A 24,926-nucleotide genomic window follows, 5' to 3' on the forward strand; every position below is an offset into this window, starting at 1 on the left:
GAATTGGACCTAGATCCTTTCCCGTTCATTGTACTACCCTGGATCCAAGCGTATATTGACCACACACCTGCTTGTCACACAGTGTTGATTTGTGTGTTGCCGTGATGCTGGAAGCTGGTAGTTCAAACGCCAGCAAGGTGGGAGGTGGGTTGCCATGGAGCTTCCAGCCTAAGATAGGAAGAAAGGCCTGGTCATCTACTTCCAAAATTCAGTCCATGAAGCCTTCTGGCATACCATCTGATGTGGTGCTAGAAGACGCGCCCCTTCACTGGGAGGGCTTGAGTACACAGCGGCTACAACCATGGACGTGGGCGCCCCACACACTGCGGAGGTGACGCCTGGCTGGCCTTGTTTTGTTCTGCTGTCCAAGCAGTCGCTGTGCACTGGCATTGATGGCTACTAACAAGAAGCCACGAACCAGGAAACACAATCTGAGTCTGTGGAGTTGGGATGATTCTTCCAGCCATCGCCTAAGGTGCAGGTACCGCAGGGCAGGGATAAAAGATGCTCTCTCAGGAAAGACCCCTGTCCCCTCCCCCCAGCCCAGCGTAAGTCCTTGCCTTAGAAGGGGTTGGTATCCCCAGTCTACACACCAGGAATCAGAAGCCAGTGACTGCTTGGGATCCCCCAGCAGGGAAACAGCTGCCTTGTTGCCTCCAAGACCCTGCCTGGTCCCGGCTGCTCTGGACTCAGGTCTGCCACCATCTACATGCCTGCTCACATCCCTTGGAAGGAAGAGGCTAACTGGAATGGAACGGGTTCTGATTTCAAGTCAACCCCTCCGAAAGGGACTTTAGATGCCAAGCAAGCCCAAATTGGGGCCCAGACCCAAGGAGCCAGCCCAGAGAGAGGATCCTGGCTGGAGGTCAGTCCAGCCAGCTGCTCCAGCTCCCTCTCATGGGCACAGCTGGGGCTATCCCTTCTGCCGGCCCGGCCTCTAACATTCAGACATGGAAACAGGAGTAAGACACAGAGGGCACCCAGAGCTGAGCGAGGGCCCACCTCAATGTCCACAACCAAGGGTCCCGCCCAGGGGTCCCTGGGCCTCACCCTGAGCTGGAAATACAGGCCAGAGCATTGGGCCACAAGACATACATGCCTGACTCCAAATCAGGGTGCTGGGGGCAAGCCAGCCTTTGCCTTTCCCTCCACATCTCTGCAAGCCCTCTCTTCCATGGGCAGGAAAAATGTACCTCCTTCAATATAGAGGAGAAATTGTTCCACCTGTGAGTAAGCCTCTTGGCAGTGGAGCTGGCCCGGGGCCACCGCAGGACGGGCAGAGAGCAGGCAGCATTGGTTAGCAGCTTGGAACCCAGACTGGCCGGGCTCCCCTGGCCAGAAGACAATGGGGCCCCCAGCAGGCAGGTGGTGGGAGTGCAGGGCCTTGGAGGGGCATGAAGACAATCCGCAGAGCAGGGGACCAGGAGCAGGAGGACATCTTTTCTTAACAGAACTCCTTTTTCCTTCTGGGCTAGGGCTGGGATGGAGGACGGAGGGAGGGCAGGCCACGGGGGGGGGGGGGGCAGGAGACGTTTCCTATCCATCAGTCTGGGCCCTGGAGTCTGGGTGTGAGTCAGAAGTGACTCAGGTGCAGGCACACACACACACACACACACACACACACACGTTATTCTTGGCGCCTGTCAGGACTAGGTGGCAGAAGTGGCTCCTCCCAGCTGGCTCAGTTCATCCTTTAGTGCCCCATGAGCGGGCTGGGCTTCCTGCTGGTCCGAGGTTGGGGAGGGGGTGAGAGAGAATTGCTCTAGATCAGAGGTCCTCAGACTTTTTAAACAGGGCCAGTTCACTGTCCCTCAGACCCGTTGGAGGGCCGGACTATAGTTTAAAAAAACTATGAACAAATTCCTATGCACACTGCACATACCTTATTTTGAAGTAAAAAAACAAATGGGGCAAAAACACCCAGCAGGCCGGATAAATGTCCTGGGCGGGCCACATGTGGCCCGCGGGCTGTAGTTTGAGGACCCCTGCCCTAGATTCTCTTTCCATGAACCCCCTTTTTGACATAACAGGATCTGCTAAGGACCGGCTGAGCTGTAGGTGGGGTGGGGGGTGTCTGGGGAGGGTAGGAAAGGCCTGGTGTTGGGACAGGAGGGTGAGCTGGTGGTGAGTCTGAGGACAGTGGAGTGGGGAGTGCGCTCCAGGGCATGTGGACGACATCGGGGAAATGGCCCTGGGGGGTGTGCACAGCAAATGTGCTTGGCCCCTAGCTGAAAACTCGGTGGTGCTGGTCCACCCAGCGGTGCCTGGGAAGGCAGGTTTGGTGATCCACTTCCCCAAAATCAGGCATTGGAAACCCCAGGGCTCCAGTGGGCCTCCCTGTCGTAGGACACTTCCTGAGCATCGTCCCCATCTGTAACTGGGGCGATGAAGCTCGTGTAAGCGGGTGCTGGGGTTCCTCTGGGCCCTGCCTCAGCAGACTTTTCCATGAGCCGGGTTCGTTTCGTTTGGTGTTTTCTGCGACGACTCATAGCCATGGGTCCAATGTGCACAAAACAAACCGTGGCACAGAGTTCTAGAGAGGCATGGTGCTGCTGCCATAGCCACGGTGCTGCTGCTGTTGTTAGCCCGCAATGGGAGAGGCTAAGCTCCAGACACGTGGCAGGTCTCTCAGAGGGAATGGGATCGGCTTGCTGAATGAGGAAGGGCCAGCCCTGCTGGGTCTGCACAAGGAGGCCCCGGGCTTTGCTTGAGTGCCTTCCAAGGCAGGGAATGCTCTGTCATTGGGTACATCCAGGCCAGAGTGGATGACCCCTAGTTGAAGGGAGTTGGGTGTCAGGTGGGAGTGCAACAAGAGCTTAGGTCTCAACCTAGGGGTCTGTGGACCATCCAGAGCCCAGACAGCATGTGTCTAGTGGCCATGAACTGGGCCCAAGTGACACGTCAGGCTGGTGCATCCTTGCTTTATTGAACTGGCCCTTTGGGGAAGGATGCGTGTGGCTCTGGGGACAGAAGCCGTTGATTTCCTGACCATGTTCCCTTCTTCTAGAGGCCTGTCTGGGCAGGAGGAGGACACAGCACCTGGGCTCAGGTAAGACCAGGTAAGAATGAGAGTGTGTAAAGCTGGGGCGCTAGGTAGACCTCCTTCCTGCCTAGGACCCCCTTCCTCTCGCTGTCCTTCCACTGCCCCACTGCCTGCCCTTCCTGCCCCCAGGAGAAACACCATCACTGCCCACCCACCCAGGGAGTCCGGAACCCTGGAGCAGGTTACTGGGAGCAGGAGCAGAGCACACGGAGAAGAAGGGGTCAGGTGAGAAAGATGGCCTCTCTCCCTGCCACCCTCACTCCCAGTGGAGGCCCAGGCCCTCAGGAACCAGGGAAGTGTTCCAGCTTCAGTGGGCATGAGAGATCGGATTGGGAAGGACTAAGCCGGAGAAGCTGAGGAAGGAAACTAAAAGGATTGAGCAGGAGAAACTGGAGGGCAAGGTTGTGCCAGGAAGCCCGCCTACCCCCTCCCTGCGCCTGGGGCAGAGCTCGCTGTGCAGCGCTCGGAACTGAGGGAATGGAAAGGGATGGTGGGCTTTGCAGACTCCACTTCCAGCGGCCGGGCTCCTCCTCCCTGCGCCCACATGCTTCCACAAGCACTCAGGCATTCAGGAATAAGATGACTGTTTGCAGATAAGCCCACGGAGATGGACGAGCCCAGTCCCCAGGTCCACAGCTAGGCTCTGGGAACTTTCTGAGAGGAGTCCTGGGGTGGAGCAATGAGTTCCTATACCCAGCTGCTCACTGAAAGGCTGGTGGTTCAAGTCCACCCACAAGTGTCACGGAAGACAAGCCTGGCAATCTACTTGTGGAAAACCTGCCCTTCTAAGTTCCATGGGGGCAGTTTGACTCTGGCACACAGGGTGTCACCAGGCCGTTGGAGTCAGCTGGTGGCAACTGGTTTTGTTGTTGTTGTTGTTGTTGTTGTTGTGTTTTGTTTGGGGCTTTCTGAGTGCTGCCCCCTCAAAACCACCAGACTGGCAAGAGCAGGTGGGCTGGGGATGGCGGAGCTTGGCTTTCTCTTCTGCAAAGTAGGGAAAGAATGAATCCTGCGCAGGGTTCTTGGTGAAGCACCGGGCACGGAGCCTGTTACACAGCGGCACTTAGACAAGCCACCTTCTCCCCCAAAGCGATGGTTCAGCAAACCCAGCACTGGCAAGCATTGACCCAGTGGTGCTGGCGCCCAGCTAGGTCAGGGATCTAGAAGGGGGGGGGGGCGGCTTTTATTTTTAGAATGTCAGTACAGTTAGGGGGGAGACCCTCACCACCCCACCACTCGTTGGCCAAATATGGGATCTGCTCAACCCTGCCTGGTGCAGAGCCCAGCTGATGGGCGGGAACTTTGGGGCCTCACAGACAGGAGACCCAGTCACTCACAGACATGAGCCACCGTCGCTCTGGGCATGCGCAGTCCCGCCTGCCCACCAGCTGCACAGGAGAGGGGCCCCGTGGGGGGCCCGGACCGATCACACAAACTGCTTTCCGGGGAGCCTGGCCCTCGCACCCCTTCAGCTTCCCACCAGGTGCCTGGGAGGCCTGGTAGACACTTGGCAGGGCGCCTCTTCAGGCCCCCTCTTCCCTGTGGCCTCTAGCATCAGCCTGGGGCAGGAATTGGCTGAAAACTTTCCTGCTGCTCCTGCAGGAGGTTGGGAACCTTGGCTTGTTTCTCTGTTCAAGGAAACACCTTGGGGTAAGAGTGGCCCGGGGTACCTAGCAGTGTGGGGTGCCCTCCCAGGCCAGCCTGCAGCACTGTGTGATTCGGGACAAGTCCCAAAGCCCTGGCCCAGAGCAAGCGGTGCTCTGGTTCTCAGGATGCGCCCCGCGTCTCTGGGAGTGCTTCCCACGCCCCGCTCCCTACCCCTCCACTACGGAGGACCAGTGGTCGGTAGACCAGAGGTCCTTGGGCACCACCATGTGGCCAGTCTCAGCCAGACGCGGCAGACGCCAAGCGTAGCGTGGAAAGTTCAAAAAGCCCATCCAACAAGATGGCACGGAATCGCCATCCCCAAGGCTCAGGGTGGGAAAGCGCACGCTGCTCCTCCTGCCCTCTGAGTCTGACAGCGAGCACCCTGGGTGCCCAGAGGCTCGAGTGTTTTTTTTTTTTTAGCCAGAAAATAGCACTTTTAATTTTAGCATTCTCCACGACCTCAACAAGTTTTGTCAACAAACTCACAAGTGGTCAAAAGTCCCATATGTTCAGGTCTCTCTCTTTCTTTGCTCCCGCCCCTCTCTATGTACTGCCTGTCACCCTGTTCAAGTTCTCTTAGCCAAACACTCTCTTAATCAGGTCCTATCGTCTTTCTCTGAACCCCCTGACTCATTGTCTGCACCCCCAGTAAAGCCTCCTCCATATTCTGGGTGCCCCTCACCATCACCTCCCTCGGCGACCCCCTCAATTCTCAGAGCCTGAGGCAGCTCCCCCTTCCCCCCTCCCCCCCCATACCTGTCCCCTCCCTGAAGCCAAATCTGTCAAACTCCCTAGAGTCTCTCCGCTTCCCGGCTACCTCCCTACTCAACCTCCTCTGAAGCATACCCAAACCTCCTGAACTCCACAATCCCCATCACCTGTCTGTTTGTCCTCTCCCATTCCCACCACATCCTTGTCTGTCCCCTCCACAAGGTTTCGGGGCAGAAAAGCCAGTCAGGGTCTATTCACCGTTCTCCCCCGACAGACCTCTCCCAGATAAAAAAGCAGCTAAGTGTGTTCTCACAAAACCCCATCCCCTTTATTAAAGAGCTCCACTGCCTTACTCAGGCTTGCAACCTCACTTAACATGATACTTCAAGCTGCGATGGCCCTCGGACTCCCATCGTGACCTGGTAAACATGGCATTTAAAGTTTTTAAGCACCCGAGAGGAACAGGCTGAGGCAGCTTACAAACCCTGAGCCCACCAGGGGGCAAGCTGGCAAGCCCAAGCCTTAGTTGCCACTCTGAGGCCGGCTGGAGGGAGGGGTCAGGAGACCAGCAAACAGCAACGTCAACGTCAACAGTAACTAACCGCCCACCACTGGGACCCTGCTTCATATGCGGCCAGGAAGGGCACTGGGCTAAGCACTGCCCACATCCCGGCCACCCACTAAGCCTTGCCCATCGTGCGGTCAGCAGGGCCACTGGAGAAGTAGGGACTGCCCCTCAGCGCCTAGCCGTGGACGGTCGGTCCCTCCAAACCTTGAACCGCCATTAACACTGCTTGACCTGGCCACCGACGACGACAAAAGCAGCAGCCCCTCACTCAGCAACCTCAGTGACCACCCCTACGCCGTGCCCTGGGCAGCGATCGGGGCAGCAGGTGAGCCGGGTTTCCTTTTTGGCGTGTCTTTTTAGTTCTTCCATCCTTCTCGGGCCCAACTTCCCCTTCCCCGGTCCTGGTTATGGGAGTTGATGGCCGTCCCTCCCAGTCTTCAGTCACCCCACCTTGAATGACGCCTTTTCCACCGTCCCCTTAACTCGGCTTGTCAGCAGTCCTCTCGAGTGTTTTTAAAAAGCACCCGCCTGCTCCATCAGCTCGACTAAGACTTCCAGGCCCCGCAGCATGGCTGCACAATGCAATCTCCCCGGGCTTAGGCCAGAAAAAAACCCAAACTCACTGCCACGGAGTCAATGCTGACTCAGTGACACCACCACCCTACCCCATCCCACCCCACCCTACCCCCTGCGTTTCTGAGACACTAACCGTTTATGGGAGTAGAAAGCTCAGTCTTTCTCCTGCAGAGCTGCTGGTGGTTTCAAACTACCGACTGCGTGGATCGCAGCCCAACTAGTAACCATGACACCACCAGGGCTCCCAGGGGGCTTAAGCAGTGGTTCTTGCGTGTGGTCCCTAAAACCAGCAGCACCTGCAGCCTCTAAGGGAACTGTGTAGAATCACATATTTGGGGGCGCTCTCTCCAGGACCCGCTGGATCAGCTCTGGGTATGCACAAGTGCCTGCACTGTGTGCTATAAGGACCCTTCCAGGGGTCTCTGGGCACAGGCTGCCGTGAGAGCTACTTAAACATGGCAAACGATGACAGAGTCCTACATCCAAAACACCCGTGAAAGGTAAAAGAATGACAATGACCAGGACATCCCCCTGAGATCCTGGGCTAGTGCATATGCAGTGGGGCTTCGTGACAATGAAAGCGGCTGTCAGTTCATTAGCAGGGACATTCTGCTGCAGACTCTCCGCCCGGACACAACTATCTACAGGGGGCTGGGCCCCTAGTCCACAGGTGGTCTAGAGAATCACCCAGCGTTATGAGCTTAAACTAAGTTGGAGTCTCTGAATGGTACGCATGGTTAGCATGCTTGCTGTTAACCAGAAGGTCGGTGGTTCAAGCCCACTTGGAGGTGCTGTAGAAGAAAGACCTCATCTCCTGGAAAAATCCAATGGAGCACAGTTCTACTCTGATACATACAGGGTTTTCACGAGTTGGAATCAACTTGACAACAGCTAGTAGACAAAGCTGGGCTTTAAGTGCAAGATTTCACAATGAGTTATTTGAGACCGTTACGGTTTATTGTGCCAACCTGACCGATAAACATATGTGGGATTAATTGAAGGGCGGAGAGAAAAATGGCTTGGTGAGCCTTGCCCTTTTTGGTTCTCTGGTCTCTTGCTCTTTAATGGTTGGGCCAGTCTTAGCTGGCAAGGTTCACTTCCTTCAAGACATCCTTGAGGAGAAGCCACATGGACTTACCCTGATGCTGCTCTGGGTGCTGGAGCAGCCGTGTGGAGACCCCTGCCAGCGCTGAGATGCTTACACCTGGATTCAAAGACTTTCTACCACTAGCCTGTGACCCTTGTGCATTCATGTCATTGTGTGTGTTTTGTGAGTTTGAGGACTTTGTAGATCAGTGTCGGACTTATGGGCTTGGACAGCACTGGGTTGGGATGCTTTCTGAATGTACACTTACCCTATAGGCAAATCTCTCTCTTATACGTATATGAGTTTCTGTGGATTTGTTTCTCTAGTCTACCCAGACTAACACATTATTAAAATTGTAACTTTACGGATGAAAAAAGAGGGACAAAGATATTAACGGAAGCACTCACTGTGACACCACTAATAAATCGGGGATGCAGGATTACAACCTGGTTCTGCTTAACCCCAGCATCCACTGCCTTGCCTCCTTGAGATCAAAGAGGTGAGACCCAGCACCTTCCCTGTACCTGTGATTGGAAACTCACAAGTACAGAGTGGTACCAATCTCAGTATGGGACAAATGAGCCTCTGGGCCAGCTATCACATCCAGGAAAGTGTCCTCCTCTGGCATAAAAGCAAAGGGGAAGCATGTGCCACCTAGATTCCAGTAGCTTTTTCTTGGACCCCCCAGGAGGCACAATGTTGAGGACATTGATACCTCCCTCCCTCCTTGGGCCTAAGTCCGTCCCCCTCTTAGCATGCACATCAGTGAATGCAGACCAGTGATGTCACTTAGGGGGTGGGGGAACCCTGGGGCCAGCCCACGCCAAGTGATACTGTCCAGGAGTGTGGCACCAAAATGACCTTCTATAAAATCCTTTTTATGTTATTTCAGCAGAAATTAATTATTGTTTATAAAAATATCCTGGTAGTAGTCAAAACAACAAGCACATTTTTGTAAGCTCAGCTTATGTGTATCAACACACTTATTAAACTAAAACTCTATGCTAATTCACTTGAGCCTTCTAATGTGCGTTGGTCCTTTGTCACTATCAGCCGGTCACAAGGACGCTGTGAATCACGTGGCTTAGTCTGCTGGCTCCACGGCAGATGCCAGTGTGTTCCTGCTACAGGTGCTTTCTGGTGTTTTGGCTATTATATTGGCACATCTGTGGACATAATCAATAACTTCTTTTAAGGGTGAAACAGTTATAGGAAAAGGAGGAAACAAATCAGGAAAAGTTCCCAATCAGTTACTAATAATGCTGGGACCAATAACACTGCAGTTCAATGAAGACTTCACACAACAATTTTGTGGCTCGTACTCATATACTCTAGAAAAAGTACAATCTCTCAGCTGTGTCCCCCACATATTACTTATTCTACGGTGAGAACTGCTGGGCCTGGTCCTGGAGCAGATCCACGGGGCTGACATCAGGAGCTGCTGCACGGGGTGATACGGACCCTAGGGGCACCAGTGGAGCAGACGGGTCCCTGGCCCCTGTCATAACCCAGCCCAGGGAGAAGGACACAAAAGACAAGCCGACAACTGAGTAGAGAAACATAAAGTCATTTTACTACTAAAAATGTATTTTCCCTAAACAAGAGAGTCACTGTGTCCCTGAAATCCTCTAGTCCCTGTGGAAGGCACTGAGCTGAGCTTCAGCCGAAGATATCCAGCCTGGGCTGTCCCCTGCGGGCCCGGAGGTGCAGGGAGATGTGATAGAGCTCCATCGCTGCCTTCGCATCTTCCACTGAGCTGTGTCCTTGCTGGCTGTCCTGCGGGCACAGGGACGGACTGTGAGCTCCAGCGGCCCAGTGCAGGGCATCTCAGCTTGGCTCCATCCTCCACCAAGATTCCCCTTCCTCCCCACAGGGCCTCCTTTTCCAGCCACTCCTAACTGGGCACACCTGGGACCTGGGCTGCCTCTCCTGCCTTATCTCTCCGGACTATTAAGAGTTAAGGAGACAGCTTGGGCCCTGGCTGGCATGTGGGAGGGCACTTGCCCTATGCAGTGGGCCTTCAGTGAGATCCTTCCCCTGTGGCATCCCTGGGACTCCTCCCTTATTACCACCTCACTGCTACAGATGGGGAAAGGTTGGCACAGAGAGGATGCCTGCCCTCGCCCACTCTGCTCCACCCAGAAGAACTCCCAGAGGAACAAGACGACATCATCCGCAGGGGTGGGAGAGGGTGGTGAGAAAGAGCCCAGGGTTTGGAATCAGACCCAAGTTCAAATCCCAGCTCCCCTCTTTACAAGCCCTGTGAACGTGGGCAGACACGCCTCCCACCATTCTTCTGTGGGGCTTGCCTTCGCTTCTGGAAGAAGACAGGTCTGGTCAGATCTGCCTTCGAGCGCTGACCCAGAGCATGCCAGGTTGTACCCCCAAGGACATCTGGGCTGTGGGATGGCCCTTTCTTTTCCCGCTGGGCCATCATCTTCCTGCTTCTGAAGGGAGATGGCCGTAGAGGCAATCCCCTCCCTGCCCACACATTAGCTCCTGTGTCACGTGGGTGTGTCCTGCAGGTGGGCTCTGGCCGGGGTCACCAGCCACTTGCAAAGGGGCGAGCTAGGGGTCTAGAAGCATCCAGGCAGCCAGAAGTCTTACAGCTGGGGCGAGACGCTCCGGCTCAGCCAGACTTCAGGAGCCCGGGGGTGAAAGGACAGAGCCTTAAAGGAGGCTCATGCCCAAAAGCAAGCCTGGGTCAGGCTCACGGGGCTCAGCAGCAGCCCAAGCTGACAGGCGTGGGGCAGACAGGGTCCTGGGGAAGGCCTGGACTGGCAGGAGGTCAAGAGGACCATCCCGGCTCTGTAAACCTGCCCTGAGAGCTCCTCTCCTGGAAGCTTGACTGAGACTCCTGACACCCGGTTCAGAAGGGGCCCCTCCCCTGCCACCTGTCCTTCTGCCCTGCCCAGGCCCTTCCTGCCACCCGACACTGTCACAGTGAGTGGTCATGATGTGAGGGGCCACCACCCCCCACCCATCCAGCCAAGGCCAGCCTCAAGGACAGGCTGGGCTGGCTCTCGGTCACCCGCGGCCCGACGAGGACTGGCTATTAGTTGCCTCTGGCGTGGTTCTGACCCATGGCGTGTGCAGAACAGCCCTGCCCGGTAGGGCGTTCGAGCCTGCGACCTCACTGAAGCAGATGGAGAGGAGGACGGCCTCCGGGTCTCTGAAACTGTGAATTTGACAGGAGTAGAAAGCCTCGTCTCGCGCCCTGAGACTGGCTGGTGGTTTCAAACGGTTGACCTTGCAGTTAACAGCCCAGTGCAGAACCCACTAAGCCAGGGGTGTGCTTCACACATTTCCCAGAGCTCCTCAGTTGGGTTCAGCGACTCTTATCCACTGGGTGGTCCTGCGTGATGTGAATGGTTACCCAGTGACTGGCTGTTCAAAAGCACCCAAAGGCGCCTCCTTCTCCATCTATTTCTGAAAGAGCCAAAGCAAAAAATTCTGCCAGGAGTCTCTGCCTCATGGTGGGGGAGCTCCTGCCTGCTGTCTGGGGTGGGCGGGAGGTGGGCACGTACCTGGATGCGCCGCTTGAGGAGGCGCTCGCTGAGCACGCGCAGGGAGACCCGCCTGCAGTGGCCCAGGTTGGCCTTGCGCTTCAGCAGCTGGTCGGTGGACGTGTCATAGATGGTGTACCTGCTCATGTCCTCTTTCAACGCCTTGAAGTCATGCTTCAGGTCATGGCCCACCACCAGCTTGCCCATCAGGAGCTGCAGGATCTGGACAGAGAGATGCATGCCCACCACACGTCACCCACATGGATGCGCAAGAGTGCCCGCACAAATCACGGCCCCTCTCTGGGCTGAGACTGGCGCATGGTCCTGCTCACACTCGCTAGTTCAGGTCTTGCCAGAGTCCCATCTGGGAGCCCTTGGACTTCTCCTGGCAACGGTAGCACCCCAGCCCTTATCATGCCGCCGTCGGTTAATCCCTACAACATCCCGCTGCGGGCAACAGATGATGTCTCCCCCTGAAATGGCCAGCCCCTGATCCCCTGACCCCATGGCCCGTGGGGTGGGGAGGCAAAGGGGACTCACGCAGTCTCCATGACAGAGTAGACCAGTGCAATCAAGGTGCCTGGGCTGTGAACTCCTGAGAGCACATCATTGGATCCCTCCTCCCAGGGACCGCGCGGCAGTCTAAACTGCAGGCCTTTCGGTTAGCAGCCAAGCACACCTTTCTGGCACCATGAAGGTTGCTGATCAACTGATCTTAAAATCGGGTCTCCCTAGATCATCCAGACGGGCTCAATAAAACCACAAGGGGGCTTCGAAAAGTCCACGGGATATTTTCACTATCCTTTCGTTCCGTTTTTCCATGAAATGGGTTTGTTGAAGCCTCCTTGTATGTTGAAGAAATGCTACCTGTAAGATAAATGTGTTGCATCCACTGTGTCAATTACTCTCATTGGGGGTCTGTCTTCGGCTTCACTGCCCGACTGGTGCAGAGGGTCCGAAACATGATGCTATTCCCGTCTCTCCTGATAACATGTCCGAAGTGACTGATGGGAAATCCCGTTATCCTCACTTCAGCGAGCATGCTAGCTGTACTTCCACGGACATTCTTCCCGCTGTATCTTCTCCATTCTTCACCAACACTGTAATGCAAAGGCATCAATTCCTCCTCAGTCTTCCTATCTGTTATCCAGGTGTTGTGTGCAAACGAGGTTACTGAAAATACCCTGGCTTGGGCCAGTGCACCTTAGTCCACCAAGTGACGTCTTTGCTTCTGAATGTATCCTTTCATCCCTCGACAGCTGCTTCTGTGAATGTTGACCGCAGATCCAACCAAATTAAATCCTTTTCAACTTGAATCTTTTCTGAATCGCTTGCTGGTAGTGTCCTGTTGACCCAGCAGTGGGGACTGTGTTCTTGAAGTTGAGGGTGCAGCCCATCCCGGGGGCTGCAATCTTTCGTCTTCATCAGTAAACGCTTCAGGCCCTCTTAGTTTTTCAAGACTTGTGTGTGCATATCCTAAGTTGTTCGTGAGTCTCCTTCCACTCCCGACATGCCTTTTTCTTCATGTAGTCCCCCTTCTTGGGTTAAGCGACCTGAGCAGCTTTCCTCCGCACACAGCCTGGCCGAGTGCCGGGAAAGGATACATCCCGGATGCCCAACTTTTCCGACCTTAAGCCATGTAGCAGCCCCTTCGGGTGTTCAAACTATGTCCTCCTGGGCTGTGTACAGGTGCTGCATGAACACAGCTAAGTGTTATGGAATTTCTGTTCTTTGTTACCAACAATTTGTTCAGGTCCACGTGGCCAAATGCCTTCTCAAGAGTTACCATTCCTGAGTTATTACGATTTTAAACACATTCAGAAGGTCCTTGACATTCCGCTTACATGTTGCTACTTAACAGTACCCACTGCCATTGAGTCCATGCTGACTCATAGGGACCCTGAGGCAGGGTGGAACTGCCCCTGTGAGATTCCAAGGCCCTAACTGCTTACACGGGAGTTGAAAGCCCATCTTTCTCCCAGAGTGTCTCATGTCTTTGAACTGCTGACCATGCCCACCACAGCCCAAAGCATAATCACTAGCCTGCCGTCAAGTCGGTTCCAACCCATAGTGACCCTACGTATCCCCACAGCACCAAAGGGGAAGGCGCTTGCTAAGGAGCGACATACAGTGGCTACACAGTGGGCTCAGGCCGGGAGCAACGGTGAGGATGGCCTCTCTCAGAGGCTAGACCGCATCCTACTCTCCTTGGAGCAGGAGCAGTCGGTGCCAGTCCTAAGGATCCCAGGTGGCACCGTAAGTTAAGCATTGGGCTACTAACCACAAGGCTGGATCCCTGGTGGTGTAGTGGCTATGCATGGGGCTGTTAGCCACAAGATTAGCAGTTTGAAGCCATCTCCCTCCAAGGGAGAAAGATGAGTCTTTCTACTCCTGTTGAAGCGTTACAGCCTCAGAAACCCACAGGGGAAGTTCTACCCTGGCCTGCCCAGTGGCCGTGAGTCTAGTCGCTCAGTTGTACATACCTGAAGATGCAATGGAGCAGTTCTATTCAGCCCTATAGGGTTACTATGAATAGGAATCGATCCTATGGCAGCTGGTTTAGTGATGTGATCCCCAAGGCCAGGTCAGCTCCCCATGGCTCTCACTCTCTTCTTTCACTCTCTTGTCTGTCTGCCTTGGTCTATCTCTGCTTCTGTGTGTGTACCATGCTCTGTCTCTCTGTTTCTGTCACTGTGTATCTCTTTCGCTGCTCATCTCTCTATCTCCTTCTCAAGCCACTGTGCTGGAGGGGCCACATGGAGAGATGCCCAAGAGGCCTGGCACCTCCCACGTGGGCGCAAACTTACCCAAGAGTTCAACCTCAGCTGAGTGAAACAGACAACCGATCCCCTGCCATCCCTGTCTAAACTACAGCTTCGGGGAGCAAAATAAATAGAGGCATTTTCCCACTAATGTGCTAAGCACTGGGAGACACCTGGAACAGTCCCGCAGTGGCGTGTCAGAACCAGGGTTCAGACACAGCCACAGCTGGCATGCTGAGCCCTGTCCACTTGTCACCATTATGTTGGGCTGGAAAGGCAGGCCTGCCAGGTCTCCACTGCCAAGTTTTCAATGGGACCCTGGACATTCCCCAGCACTCTCTCCTCTGGCCTTCCCTCTCCTGGTGGCCGCTAGACAGCCTCCTAAGCTGTCCTCAGTAGGCCAGTGATCTTCCTTCAACATGGCCGGTGGTGGGAGGGATGGAAGGCAGGACATGAACCTAGAGCAGGGTGGGCTGCACCGGAAAAGGGGCAGAGCTACCATGGGACAGCGTTCTGACAAGCTTTGCCTCTCTCCAAGCACCGGTCATTGCCCATAAAGGGACTTGTGGGTAGTTAAGCCCTCTAGCATCCTCCTTTTCTTTCCAGATGGTTTGTAGCCTCCTGGGACATCATAGTGTCTCCCTATACCCTCTCCTTGGGTGACCACAGGGTCATTATGGCCATGGTACTGAAGAGGAAGCTGAGGCTCAGAGAGGGAAGTGACTTACTCAGGTTACAGGGCTGGGAGCAGGTCTGTCCACCCCTAGTCTTGTTACAGTGTTGGGGGGTGGCGGGCGGTACTGTCCACTGGGCTTGTCAACAGGCAGTTCATTCTACTAGATTGCTTGTCTTGGATTGAAGTGTATCCCCCTAAAATGTGTGAACTTGGCTGGCCCGTGATTTCCAGTGGCTGGGCAGTGATGTAATGATATGATGTCAGTTACACTGTGACCTAATGTCGTAACATAATGATAGAACCACCCCCATGCAGTGATCTGATGTGATAAGTTCGCTGGTTTTCAGGGAGTTAAGGTGAGAATTTCCCTGGGGTGTGGCCTGCGTCACCCTTTATCTTAGGAGAGGAAAAGGGAGCGAGCGACCTGGCCACCACCAAGAAAGAAGAGCCTGGAGTGGACGGAGGGTCCCTGGCTAGAGCGCCCGAGACCCAGGGCAAGATGGATGCTAGGACACATGGAGATTCCCGAGGAAGGCTGGGCTCAGAGTCAGATGTCGAAAGCACACAGGCCCTCTCCTTTCCTGGAGCTGACAGAGGGATTTTGAGAGCGAAATCGAGCACCTTCCTTGGAAGCTGGCGTGCTGAGTGTGTGAGGGGTGCACTTCGGTTGGTTACCAACACCCACATGCGCTGTTTCTGACAGGCTCGGCCACACAGTCCCTGCTCCTTTGCGAACCTGAGGGACAGTGCTCCAGGCTGGGAAGCCGGTCCGGTTCCTAGGTGCTGCTGAGATGCACAGCCCCACCTTAGAGGAGAGGACGCAGCCCTCCCAGCGCGTGCTCAGACACCCTGGGCGGTACCAAGGGTCCGAGCTGCTCACAGCAGGTGCCTGCCGTTCTTGTGAAACCTCTGCCAGAGCACAGTCTCCGCTGCACACCCTCCACAGCAACTCTTTCGGTGCTATGGTTATTTGTTCATGATTGTTTTAGGAGGCTCCCAGGTCATGCCGATGCGTGGCTGTGAGCCCAGGACAAGTGAACAGGAAACACACACACACACACACACACACACACACACACACACACAGCCCACCCTCCTGGAAGGAAGGCCTCCGGGCAGACTGGAGCAGAGGAGGGGCTGCCCTCCGGGAGGTGGCACAGACACAGACGGGAAGTGGTGTTTCGGAGCACTGTGGTGGTCTCTGCCAGGGCTTGGTTCAGGCACAGTTCAGAGCCTGAAAGGACCTCGTCAGCTGACCCAGACCCAGACGCAGGCTGCCTGTCAGAGGTCAGGGTCACTGTGAACTGGGTTCCTGGAAGATTGGTCACTTCCTAAGCCCACGATGGCGGCAGGGGGGAAGGGGGAGGGCGGTGCTACGTCACCATGAAAGGAGGAGAGACTATGAATAAATATGAGCGGCAGAACAATACCAACAACTGCTCAGGATTGGTCAGAAAAAGCTCGGGGTCCCTTGTTTGTCCTCAGGGGTATCAGTTTCCAAGTCCTAAGGTGAAGGCCAGCGCCCCACAGGTTAAGGTGGAGAGCCTGCCAGTGTCCAGTGAGAGGCGGGGAGGCGCCAGCTGGCTGCCGGCCTCCCCTGAGTCAGACTCACGAGGCAGGTATGTCAGACGCTGTCACTGTCAGCTGCAGGGGGTGGAGACACCCAATTCCTGGAAAGACCTGAAGGGGTGAAGAGGACAACGTGAACCTCCCATCAGCCCAGCACTGGGCCAGGGGATCTCCTTATCTCAAGGAGAATATTCTCCTGTTTTACAGAGGGGGGGGCGGGGGGTGTTGGTCACAAGACAGTGAGTTGACAGCAGTAACGCCTGGGTCTGTTTATCATCACACTGGCCAAAACACGCTTGTTTTGGTGCCTCGGTGTTGGACTTGTTTCTAAATGCTTGCTGACTCCAAGAGTGGCACCAGTTTCCCCTGTCGGCTGTTTTTATATGACATAGAACATATGCCAAGTTCCATTCTTCACTCTGCATGCCCATCTTAAAACAAACAAGCAGGTTATCGTGGTGCAGTGTTAGCTAGCCTGACAGGGAGGAAACGCACACTAGCTTTATTGATAAATATTGAGGTCAGGTTATACTTGGTGCCCTTTAACCAAAAGGTAGATTTGAACAATGCAAAGTACATGACGTTGGAATTTCCCCCAAGTATCACTTCACCTTTACTAGGAACTGAAGAACAGGCCGTTCCAGTGTGTTATCTTCCAAAGGGCCCAGAAATCAGCTACTGTGCAATGAATACGGAGCCCTGGCGGCACAGCCAGCTCGGGGTTAGACTGCTCACCACAAGCCCGGCTATTGGAGCCCCGCAGCCGCTCTGCAGGAGAAACACGAGGCTCGCTGCCCCCGTCCAGATGTACAGCCTCAGGGACCCACAGGAGGGGCTCCGCTGTGTCCCAGACGGTGCTATGAGCTGTAATCAACCGCCTGGCAGTGAGTTGGGTACAATAAATAGAGATCCGATATCTGAAACCCCAATGGGTCTGTCAGAGGTCAAACGCCTGTATTAGCGGTGACACGTTCTTGTCTTGTAAGGCGGCACAATTTCTCCGCCTGTGCATGAAACTCTTCAAAGAAAAGTTGGGATTTTTTTCTTCTAAAGAAGCTTGGACTCAACCACACCTCTGAAATATTTAACATTAACTAGTCATTGACGTTAATGTATGAAAATATGTTCTGAAATGTTTACTGCATAATTTCATGAAGAGTCTCAAAATAGTTATGTAAATTGCTATGAAGTCTTACATTTCCAACACTCTACATTGCCCTCACCCCTTCTACATATGTGCCCTTTTGAGTGTCTTTTTTTGTGTGTTCCACTCTTCCACGCTGTGTCCTGGCTCTGCAGCACCCGACTGGGAGTCTCTGTGTACACTGCCCAGCCTCCCGTACCAAAAAGAAAACCCGCTGCCATCTGATCAATTCTCACAGTCATCTTCTAGGACAGAGAAGACCTGGCCCTTTGGGCTTTCAAACCCTTGAGTCTTTTAAAGGCTGCGGAGTGACTAGTGATTGGTAATCTTATGAGTGGTAGCTTAATGGGGGTCCAGCTAGCCACCATGGGTTCATATGCAGCTCCCCTTGGAAGCTCCTTAATACCCAATTCTTTTTCCAATATTTCTACTTTATTTGTCTTATCCTGACATTTGTGCGTCTGAATTCTGCTCATTTTAAAACCTGGGACGATAAATTAATACATCATTATAACTTATGGTAATAGCTAAAACTATAGTGGAACACCATATCTAAGAAACTAGAGCTGATGCGCCCTCTATCCAATGACATGTTGTGAATCAACACCCCACACAACCCCAGGAACAGACCCCAAAACCAGTGTTTGGATGGCTGCTACTTACATATAAAGGCCACTTAACATGACAGTTGTTCAAATGTAGACACCAACTACTAAAGCCAAGGGTGAAGGAATCAAGGATTTCAACCAAATTCTTCAGTCTGAAATTGGCCAAATAAACCATCAAGATGGACTGAAAATTGCTGATGATTGGAATTTGAAAGTTGGAAACAGAGAAAGATCAGCAGTTAGAAAATTGGCCTTCATCATCAAAGAACAAACAATCATATCCTTGTGAATGAGGAGAGTGAGGAGTGGAGACCCAAAGCCCATCTGTAGGCAACTGGACATCCCCTTACAGAAGGGTCTCGGGGAGGAGACGAGTCAGTCAGGGTGTGATGTAGCAACTATAAAACATACAACTTTCCTCTACTTCCTAAATTCTTCCTTCCTGATCCCAACTCTACAAATCCAGCTGGTACAGATAGGAACTGGAAACACAGGGAATGCAGGACAGATAAACCCCTCAGGACCAATAATGAGAGTAGCGATACCAAGAGGGGAAGGGGAAGGTGGGGTAGAAAGGGGAACCGATCACAAGGATCTACATATAACCCCCTCCCTGGGGGACAGACAACACAAAAGTGGGTGAAGGGAGACCGACAGTGTAAGACATGACAAAATATAGTAATTTATAAAATATCAAGAGTTCATGGGAGGGGGTGAGGGAGAGGAAAAAATGAGGAGCTGATACCCCGGGCTCGAGTAGAAAGCAAATGTTCTGAGAATGATGATGACAACAAATGTACAAATGTGCTTGACACAATGGATGCATGTGTGGATTGTGGTAAGAGTAGTATGATCCCCCAATAAAATGATTTTTTTAAGTGGCCAGAAAAGAGATTTGCAAATAATAAATGTTCACTAAACTTTGAAACAAACAAACCAAAGAAGTGGGGCTGGGTTTGTGTCATCTGCACTCAACCTCAGTGTCCCACCAGTCTGTTAACATTCCTGGGGGGTGGGACTCTGCCCTCCCCCGCTCCCGCCCCCCAGAGCAGCCTGGCCACTACACACTGGCTTGTTGCTGGTACCAGTTGGGCCCGACATGGCACCTCCAGGCCACACTCCAGCCAATTAGCATTGATGTGCACACCACAGCCCAAGCTAGCTCACTGCCACGCAGGGCTGAGAGAGCAGGAAGGGAAGGGCCGGGTGGGAAGGGCTGAGCCATTGAGTTGAGTACCCCTCATCGCAACTCCTGTGGGTCCAAGCAGAACTGCGCTCCACGGGGTTCCGATGGCTGATTTGGGAGGAAGTAGATCACCAGGCCTTTCTTCCGAAGCACCCCGGGTAGCCTCAAACCTCAACCTTTCCATTAGCAGCTACATCGAGGAGCTCGGGGGCTTAGGGGCACCCGCTGGGCTGCTCACTACAAGGCCAGCAGTGAGAAACCACCCGTTGCTCAGCGGGAGAAGACACGGCTTTCTACGCCCGTGAAAACCCACAGGGGCAGTTCTACCCTGTCCTTCCAGGATAGCAGGAGTCCGCATTGGCTGGATGGCAGTGAGTTTGGCGTTTCCATTGGCGATTAGGATTGGGGTCGTGGACAGCAAAGGCTAGCTCAGTTGGCAGGAAGACAGAGGTGATTTTTCCCCGCATGGCTGCCAGAGCGCACCTGTATTTCCTGACAATCACTTTCTGCTCCATACCCACAAACATACACGAAGCACTCAGAAAAAAAACCTCACTGCCACTGAGTTGATTTCTACTCACAGTGACAGGTAGAACTCCCCTGTGGGTGCCTAAGACTCTAACTCTTAACAGGACTTGCACACTCACCTTTCTCTCAGAGCAGGTGGGGGATTCCAACTGCTGACCCTGGAGCTAGCAGCCCCACACATAACCCACAATACCACCAGGCCTTGGCGAGGAGACACCACCTAACGGAGCCTGGATTGTGCAGTAGGGAAGCGCTCAGCCGCTTATCACATGGTCGTGGAAAACGGTGGCAGCCTGTCGGCTTCCAGAAAGATGGCAGCCGTGAGAAGTTTATGAGGTTTGTTGGATGGCGTCAGTTTAGGGTGACTGGACTCAGCTGTAATGGGTTTGAGATACCGTCTGGGGGACATAGAAGGTCAGTGTGGGACCTCGGAACCGGGCAGATGGTGGGAGTGGGTTAGCACACAACCAAGTGCGCGATGACACCTAGGTAGAAGAGAGGCTGTACTGGGCACCGGTGGCAGAGGAGCCTCACAGAAAGGTGCCTCTGACCCAAACCTGTCACAATGGGAGCATCCCTGGGCCCAGATGGTGTGGACGTGGCTGGCTCATGGGTGGGCAACGGGGGATCTGCACAGGAGAGCCACCACATATGCTGGGCGAAGAGGGCTACTCAAGGGACAGCCTTGGGGACACTGGAACCAGAGGGCTGCAACTTGAGCCAGGCAGCGCACCTGGAACAGCGGGCAGCAGATATCGATCTCGGCACGGGTCTATGCCCAAGTTCTGGGGTGTTCACCCCTCTCTCCATGGGCCCAGCACTGCGGTGCCCAGGACCACCTCTCAGGTCACGGTGCCTGCCCTTTCCCACAGACCAGGAAAGGAGTCCCTCCTGGGTGCACACAGCTAGTGCTTGACGACTAACTGAAAGGTTGGTGGATCGAGTCTGCCCAGAGGCACTGCAGAAGAAAGGCCCAGCAATCGACTTCCAAACAGCCAGTCCCCGGAGACCGCACAGAACACAGTGAGGCCATGGAACACAGTGAGGCCACTACACATTGGAATTGGGGTGACGGCAACCAGTCGGCCGTCAAGTGAGTGCTAAGGGCACAGAGGCTCAGAAAGTGTCGTCAATGTGCTGGGAATGGCCTGCACCATTAGGTGACTGAGTAGGAAACCTCGGTCCCTGGTGCGCTCCCGCCAGAGCCCTCTGTGTCTGCCTCGAGGCCCTGGGAGCACTGGGCGTGGCACATGCCCACTGGAGAAATCAAAGTGCCTCCGGCCAAGGCCCTGGAGTCCAAACTCCCAGCCAGTCCTGGGCAGCCAGGACCTGGACGCCTCATCTGGGACATGTGAGAGGCACTGCTCTCTGGCCTCGGGTCCCCACCCTTCACTCTGATGAGGACGGGGCACCAGGCCCTTCCTGGCTGTCTCAGGGCCTCGGCTCCCCACAGGAACCTGCCCCTCCCTCCACCACGCCCCACCCCTACCTGTTCCTCCTCCTCTGCGGTGACCCTGCCCTGGCCTCCTTTTCCCAGCATTTCCTTCTCTCCAGTGTATGTCACCTGCTGGTGACTCCAGCCTAGTGTCTGACCTCTCCTCATTAACATCGCACATCCTCTATTCTCCATGGAACCCCATCCACTTTCCTCAAAATGACTTACACCCTGCTGTGCCCTTCCTCCACACTGACTGACTTTGACCTCCCATGCAGGGTCTCATGGCCTGGCAGTTCGGTGACGCTGGCCTCACCCTCGGATATAATGTTGGTGTGAGGGGCTAAGGTGGGCTGTCTTATCCCTCCCCCGGCCATAGCCAGGATGCCTGGGAGGAGGCTTCCTGGGGGGCGGCCTGTATCACTCCCCCTTCCTGCTGGCTCAGAGCTTCAAGGCTCCTCTGGGAGGACTCCAGGTGGCTGCGAAGGGGCCAAGGAAGGAAGTCCTCCCCCTGACGGTGGGCGGGAACCACCGAGGCTGCTTCAAGCAGAGATTGCCGCAGGTGGGGTTCTAAAGCAGCAGCCGAGGGAAGTTTGGTCAGAAGCAGAAGTTTGGTGAGTTGGGCAGTGGCGTGTGCCGGGCAGGATGTCCTTTGCCTGGAAAGTGCTCTCAGCAAATAGTGGCTATTGTGAGTCCCCTCCCCGACTTGGCTCAGCCCTGTTCTTGGATTTCCCACCCTGCCCCCCACCCGTCCCAGCAGCCCCCACATCCGTGTGCCAGGCGCCTTGCTCAGCCTTCCCAGAAGTGACTAACCCTGCTGAGACGCGCAGCGTGGCTCAGTTTTGTTTTCTGTTTAGCTAATCACAGAAAGGGAGGTCTGTGGAAGCGAGCACAGCAAGGCAAAGGCCCGGCGAGTGGGAATCTGGGGTCACACGCTGGCCTCGAGCCAAGTGGGCAGCCTGCCAGGGGCCGGAGCAGGGGTCTGAGAGCAACCTCGTCCCTCTGGGGGTGGGAGGGAGAGCGACTCTGGCCTGTTCTCCAGAGGCCTCACTTAGGAGCCCAGGGCCAGAGCCCCGAGGGTACCCCCACAGTGCAGCAAGGTAGACCAAGACCAGGTGGCCTGAAGGCAGCTGCCTGCGGGGAGTCTGGGGATGTGCTGGACAGGCCACTTGCGCTGATGGCCGCCCATGCCGGGTTAGGGGCATTTACACAGCTGGGAACCCAGGTCACCGCCCTGGTGCCCCCAGCGCCCCGCCTCAGCCCCTCACTCACCTCCAGCCTGGCTGTGGCGAACGGTGTGGCTCCCTCCATGAGCTGAGGCGTGACCCCGCTGACCTGGGTTCGGTAGTCTGAGATCTCGCCCTCGGGCCGGATGAACTTGTCATAGAGCACACCTCCGCGGGCATCCACCAGGCTGCATCGGGCCAGGCCACTCTCCTGGCTGGGCTTCAACCCCACCATCTCGCAGTCCATGGCCACCACCTCGAGATCTCGCGCCATGCTCTGCAGAGGCCCCCTGTGCGCTGAGGGGAGGGGTACAGGAGGGCCTCACTGTGGCTGAGCCAGCTTCCAGGTGTCCTCTGCCATGACCCAGCCCCCTGTATCAGACACACCACCTGGCAGCTGGGGTGGCTGGCCTCCCCCAGCCGGGCCCAGGCGTCTCCCTAGTCTTGGGGCCCTGCCCAGCAGCCATCCTCCCTCCGCCTCTGCCGCAGCTACCTCCACGAAGTGCTCCAGAGCAGCTGCTGTCTGTCTGCTCGCCGTCCCCGTCTCGTGCTACTCTTCAGCTCCTGTAGTTGCTCTCTCAACTGCACATCCTGAGAGCAGGTTTCAGTTTCTGGTTCGCTGTGAAGTGAAATCGGGGGCGGGAGGCTGGGCATCTGGGGAGCTAGGTGCAATGAGTCAGGCTGACAGAGCTGGTAGGCTGTGTTGGGGTGTCCCCCTTTGGCCCCTGCCTCCACCCACTCCGAACCTTCTCCCCTCCCTCTTCTCCCCAGCCCCCTCCCTCCTCCCTGTGATGGCTCTGACTGGACAGAATGGATTGCAACATCTTTTCTTTTCTCCCTCTCCGCCCATCGAATAAACATCCCCAGGGTTGGAGCTCAGGAATGTCCCCTAGGTTCTGGGGCTGCCACCACTCTGACCTTGGCTGGGAGGGGGTGGGGGTGTCTTCCATGGGGACCAGAAGCTAGGAACTGTTAAGGGCTGGAGAAGAGGGTGGGGCCCGCCTCCAGCTCAGCCCCAGGGGAGACATTTCCGGGAAGACCGAGGCCCCTGTGAGTACAGAGGGGCCTCAGAACAGCAGCTCCCAAGTGCTCTCCGACAGCTGTGCTGACCCTGCGTCCTCGTTGCACCAAGACCACACTGTCCCCTGCGGTGCAGACGCGTCCAGGCCACAACCACTGCTTAGAGCAGTGCCTGGCACACAGTACGCACAGGGAACTTACTGACCGTGTGATGAGTGACAACCAGGGCAGAAGGGGATCAGCTTCCGATGGGGAAAATGCCAGGCTGAACCAGCCTTTCCCAGAGCAGTCGGTGCCTCCCGCCTTGTTTCATGGTGTCTGGAGATGGCGCTTCAAGTCCCTGACAGGGTCTGGAGCAAACTGAAGTCCGCTGAACCTTCCTGCCCACTGCCATTACCGGGGAGACCAGTGCTACTGTTCAACCAGAAATATATGCCGGTGCCAGTCAAGGGCATACTTGGTGAGACCCAATAGAAGACTGCTCAGCTTTACCAAGTCCTATTTGAAACTAAACGAACAAGCCTGCAGCCCACCTCGGGGGCTAACTCAGAGGCTCCCATACCTGCCTTCTCCCCGAGGGTTGGCAGGAACGCAGCATCAACACCCTGGGGCCTGTGTTGCTAGGCTGGCTGGGGGGTAGGCGGTGGTGGGGAAGGAATGTGGTGTGGTCCCCAAGTGGGACATCTGACTTCAAGAACCAAACCAAATCCCAAAGTGTTGAAAATTCCAGCGGAGGCACTGCTCCTGATGTGCCATGGGCTTAAGTGTGAGATTCAAGAGACTTCTTTTGGGTGCCCACCTGGAATGAGCAAATGTTGCTGGATATTCAGTTTGGAGCCGATGTTCTGCTATTTGGATGTATTAGTTTGCTACGCTATCTGGGGGGCAAGGGATAAAGTAAAGTTCCTGTGAATGTATGTCAGCATGCTTTTTTAAGTCCCTTTGTCAGTTTTACATGACAAATGTCATCAATGTCTCTAAATGGTAAATGTGGAAGTGGCTGTGATGGGGATACTTTCCAGAGCAATTTCCAGAGTCCACCTGCCCCAGGTGAGGTTTTCACCCAAGTCCAGGGCCCTTGCTTCCTGTGCGGGCTCCTCCCAACTCACCTGCAGGTCCTTCCTGGCCTCCTTCAGACCTCAGGGTGGTGAGATGATTAAGTCCGCTGTGTCCGCAGCCAGCAGGCAGGCAGTGGTGGGCCTCGCCCTGCTGCCTCACTCCACCAGCATGCCGGGCACCTGCTGTTCCCCATCTGGAAGGACCTTCTTGGTCTGCTCCTTCTCGCTCAGGTCTCACAAGATCTTCCCTGACTTATCGACACTTGTACTTCTTACCTCCTTCATCAATGTCTCGAACAAGTCACACCATCTGAACCCTTAATTGATGTGTGCCTTTACTGTCTTCCCGTGTTTGGTGCACTGCAGGACCCCCAGCCCAGGTTACGTGTGCTTTTCTCTGATGTACTGCCATGCTCCCATGTTGGGTGTAGGGCCTGGGGACTCACAACCTACAAGAGGAACCTGAGTCCAACTGGGGACAATTCTGAGTTTCCTGGGTGTGGTCCCTACAAGGTCTAACTGGCTTCCTCCAGTCACAGATCCTGGGCCAGGTGACTTAAGGTGGCTCAGAGCAAA

The 24,926-nt window shown here is 55.0% G+C and overlaps 1 protein-coding gene across 1 annotated transcript; it reads right to left on the reverse strand.

The window, feature by feature from the left end:
* Positions 1-9,183: 9,183 nt before the first annotated feature.
* ISG20 (interferon stimulated exonuclease gene 20) lies at positions 9,184-23,002 on the reverse strand. Its single transcript, XM_075557850.1, has 4 exons — positions 22,766-23,002; positions 22,319-22,569; positions 11,160-11,360; positions 9,184-9,408 (listed from the first exon to the last, which is right to left on the reverse strand). The coding sequence occupies exons 2-4, from the start codon at positions 22,544-22,546 to the stop codon at positions 9,292-9,294; spliced, it is 546 nt and encodes a 181-aa protein (XP_075413965.1). The 5' UTR covers positions 22,547-22,569; positions 22,766-23,002; the 3' UTR covers positions 9,184-9,291.
* Between the last annotated feature and the right edge of the window lie 1,924 nt (positions 23,003-24,926).

This window comes from Tenrec ecaudatus, chromosome 9 (genome assembly GCF_050624435.1).
Source record: "Tenrec ecaudatus isolate mTenEca1 chromosome 9, mTenEca1.hap1, whole genome shotgun sequence".
Lineage (NCBI taxonomy): Eukaryota > Metazoa > Chordata > Mammalia > Afrosoricida > Tenrecidae > Tenrec > Tenrec ecaudatus.

Excerpts from the sequence above, each read along its gene's own strand:
- ISG20 (XM_075557850.1), bottom strand. The coding sequence starts at position 22,546 with ATGGCGCGAGATCTCGAGGTGGTGGCCATGGACTGCGAGATGGTGGGG. Across the intron at positions 11,361-22,318 it reads TCGCCACAGCCAGGCTGGAG|ATCCTGCAGCTCCTGATGGG; the intron begins GTGAGTGAGGGG and ends CTCTCTGTCCAG. Across the intron at positions 9,409-11,159 it reads TCCTCAAGCGGCGCATCCAG|GACAGCCAGCAAGGACACAG; the intron begins GTACGTGCCCAC and ends CTGTGCCCGCAG.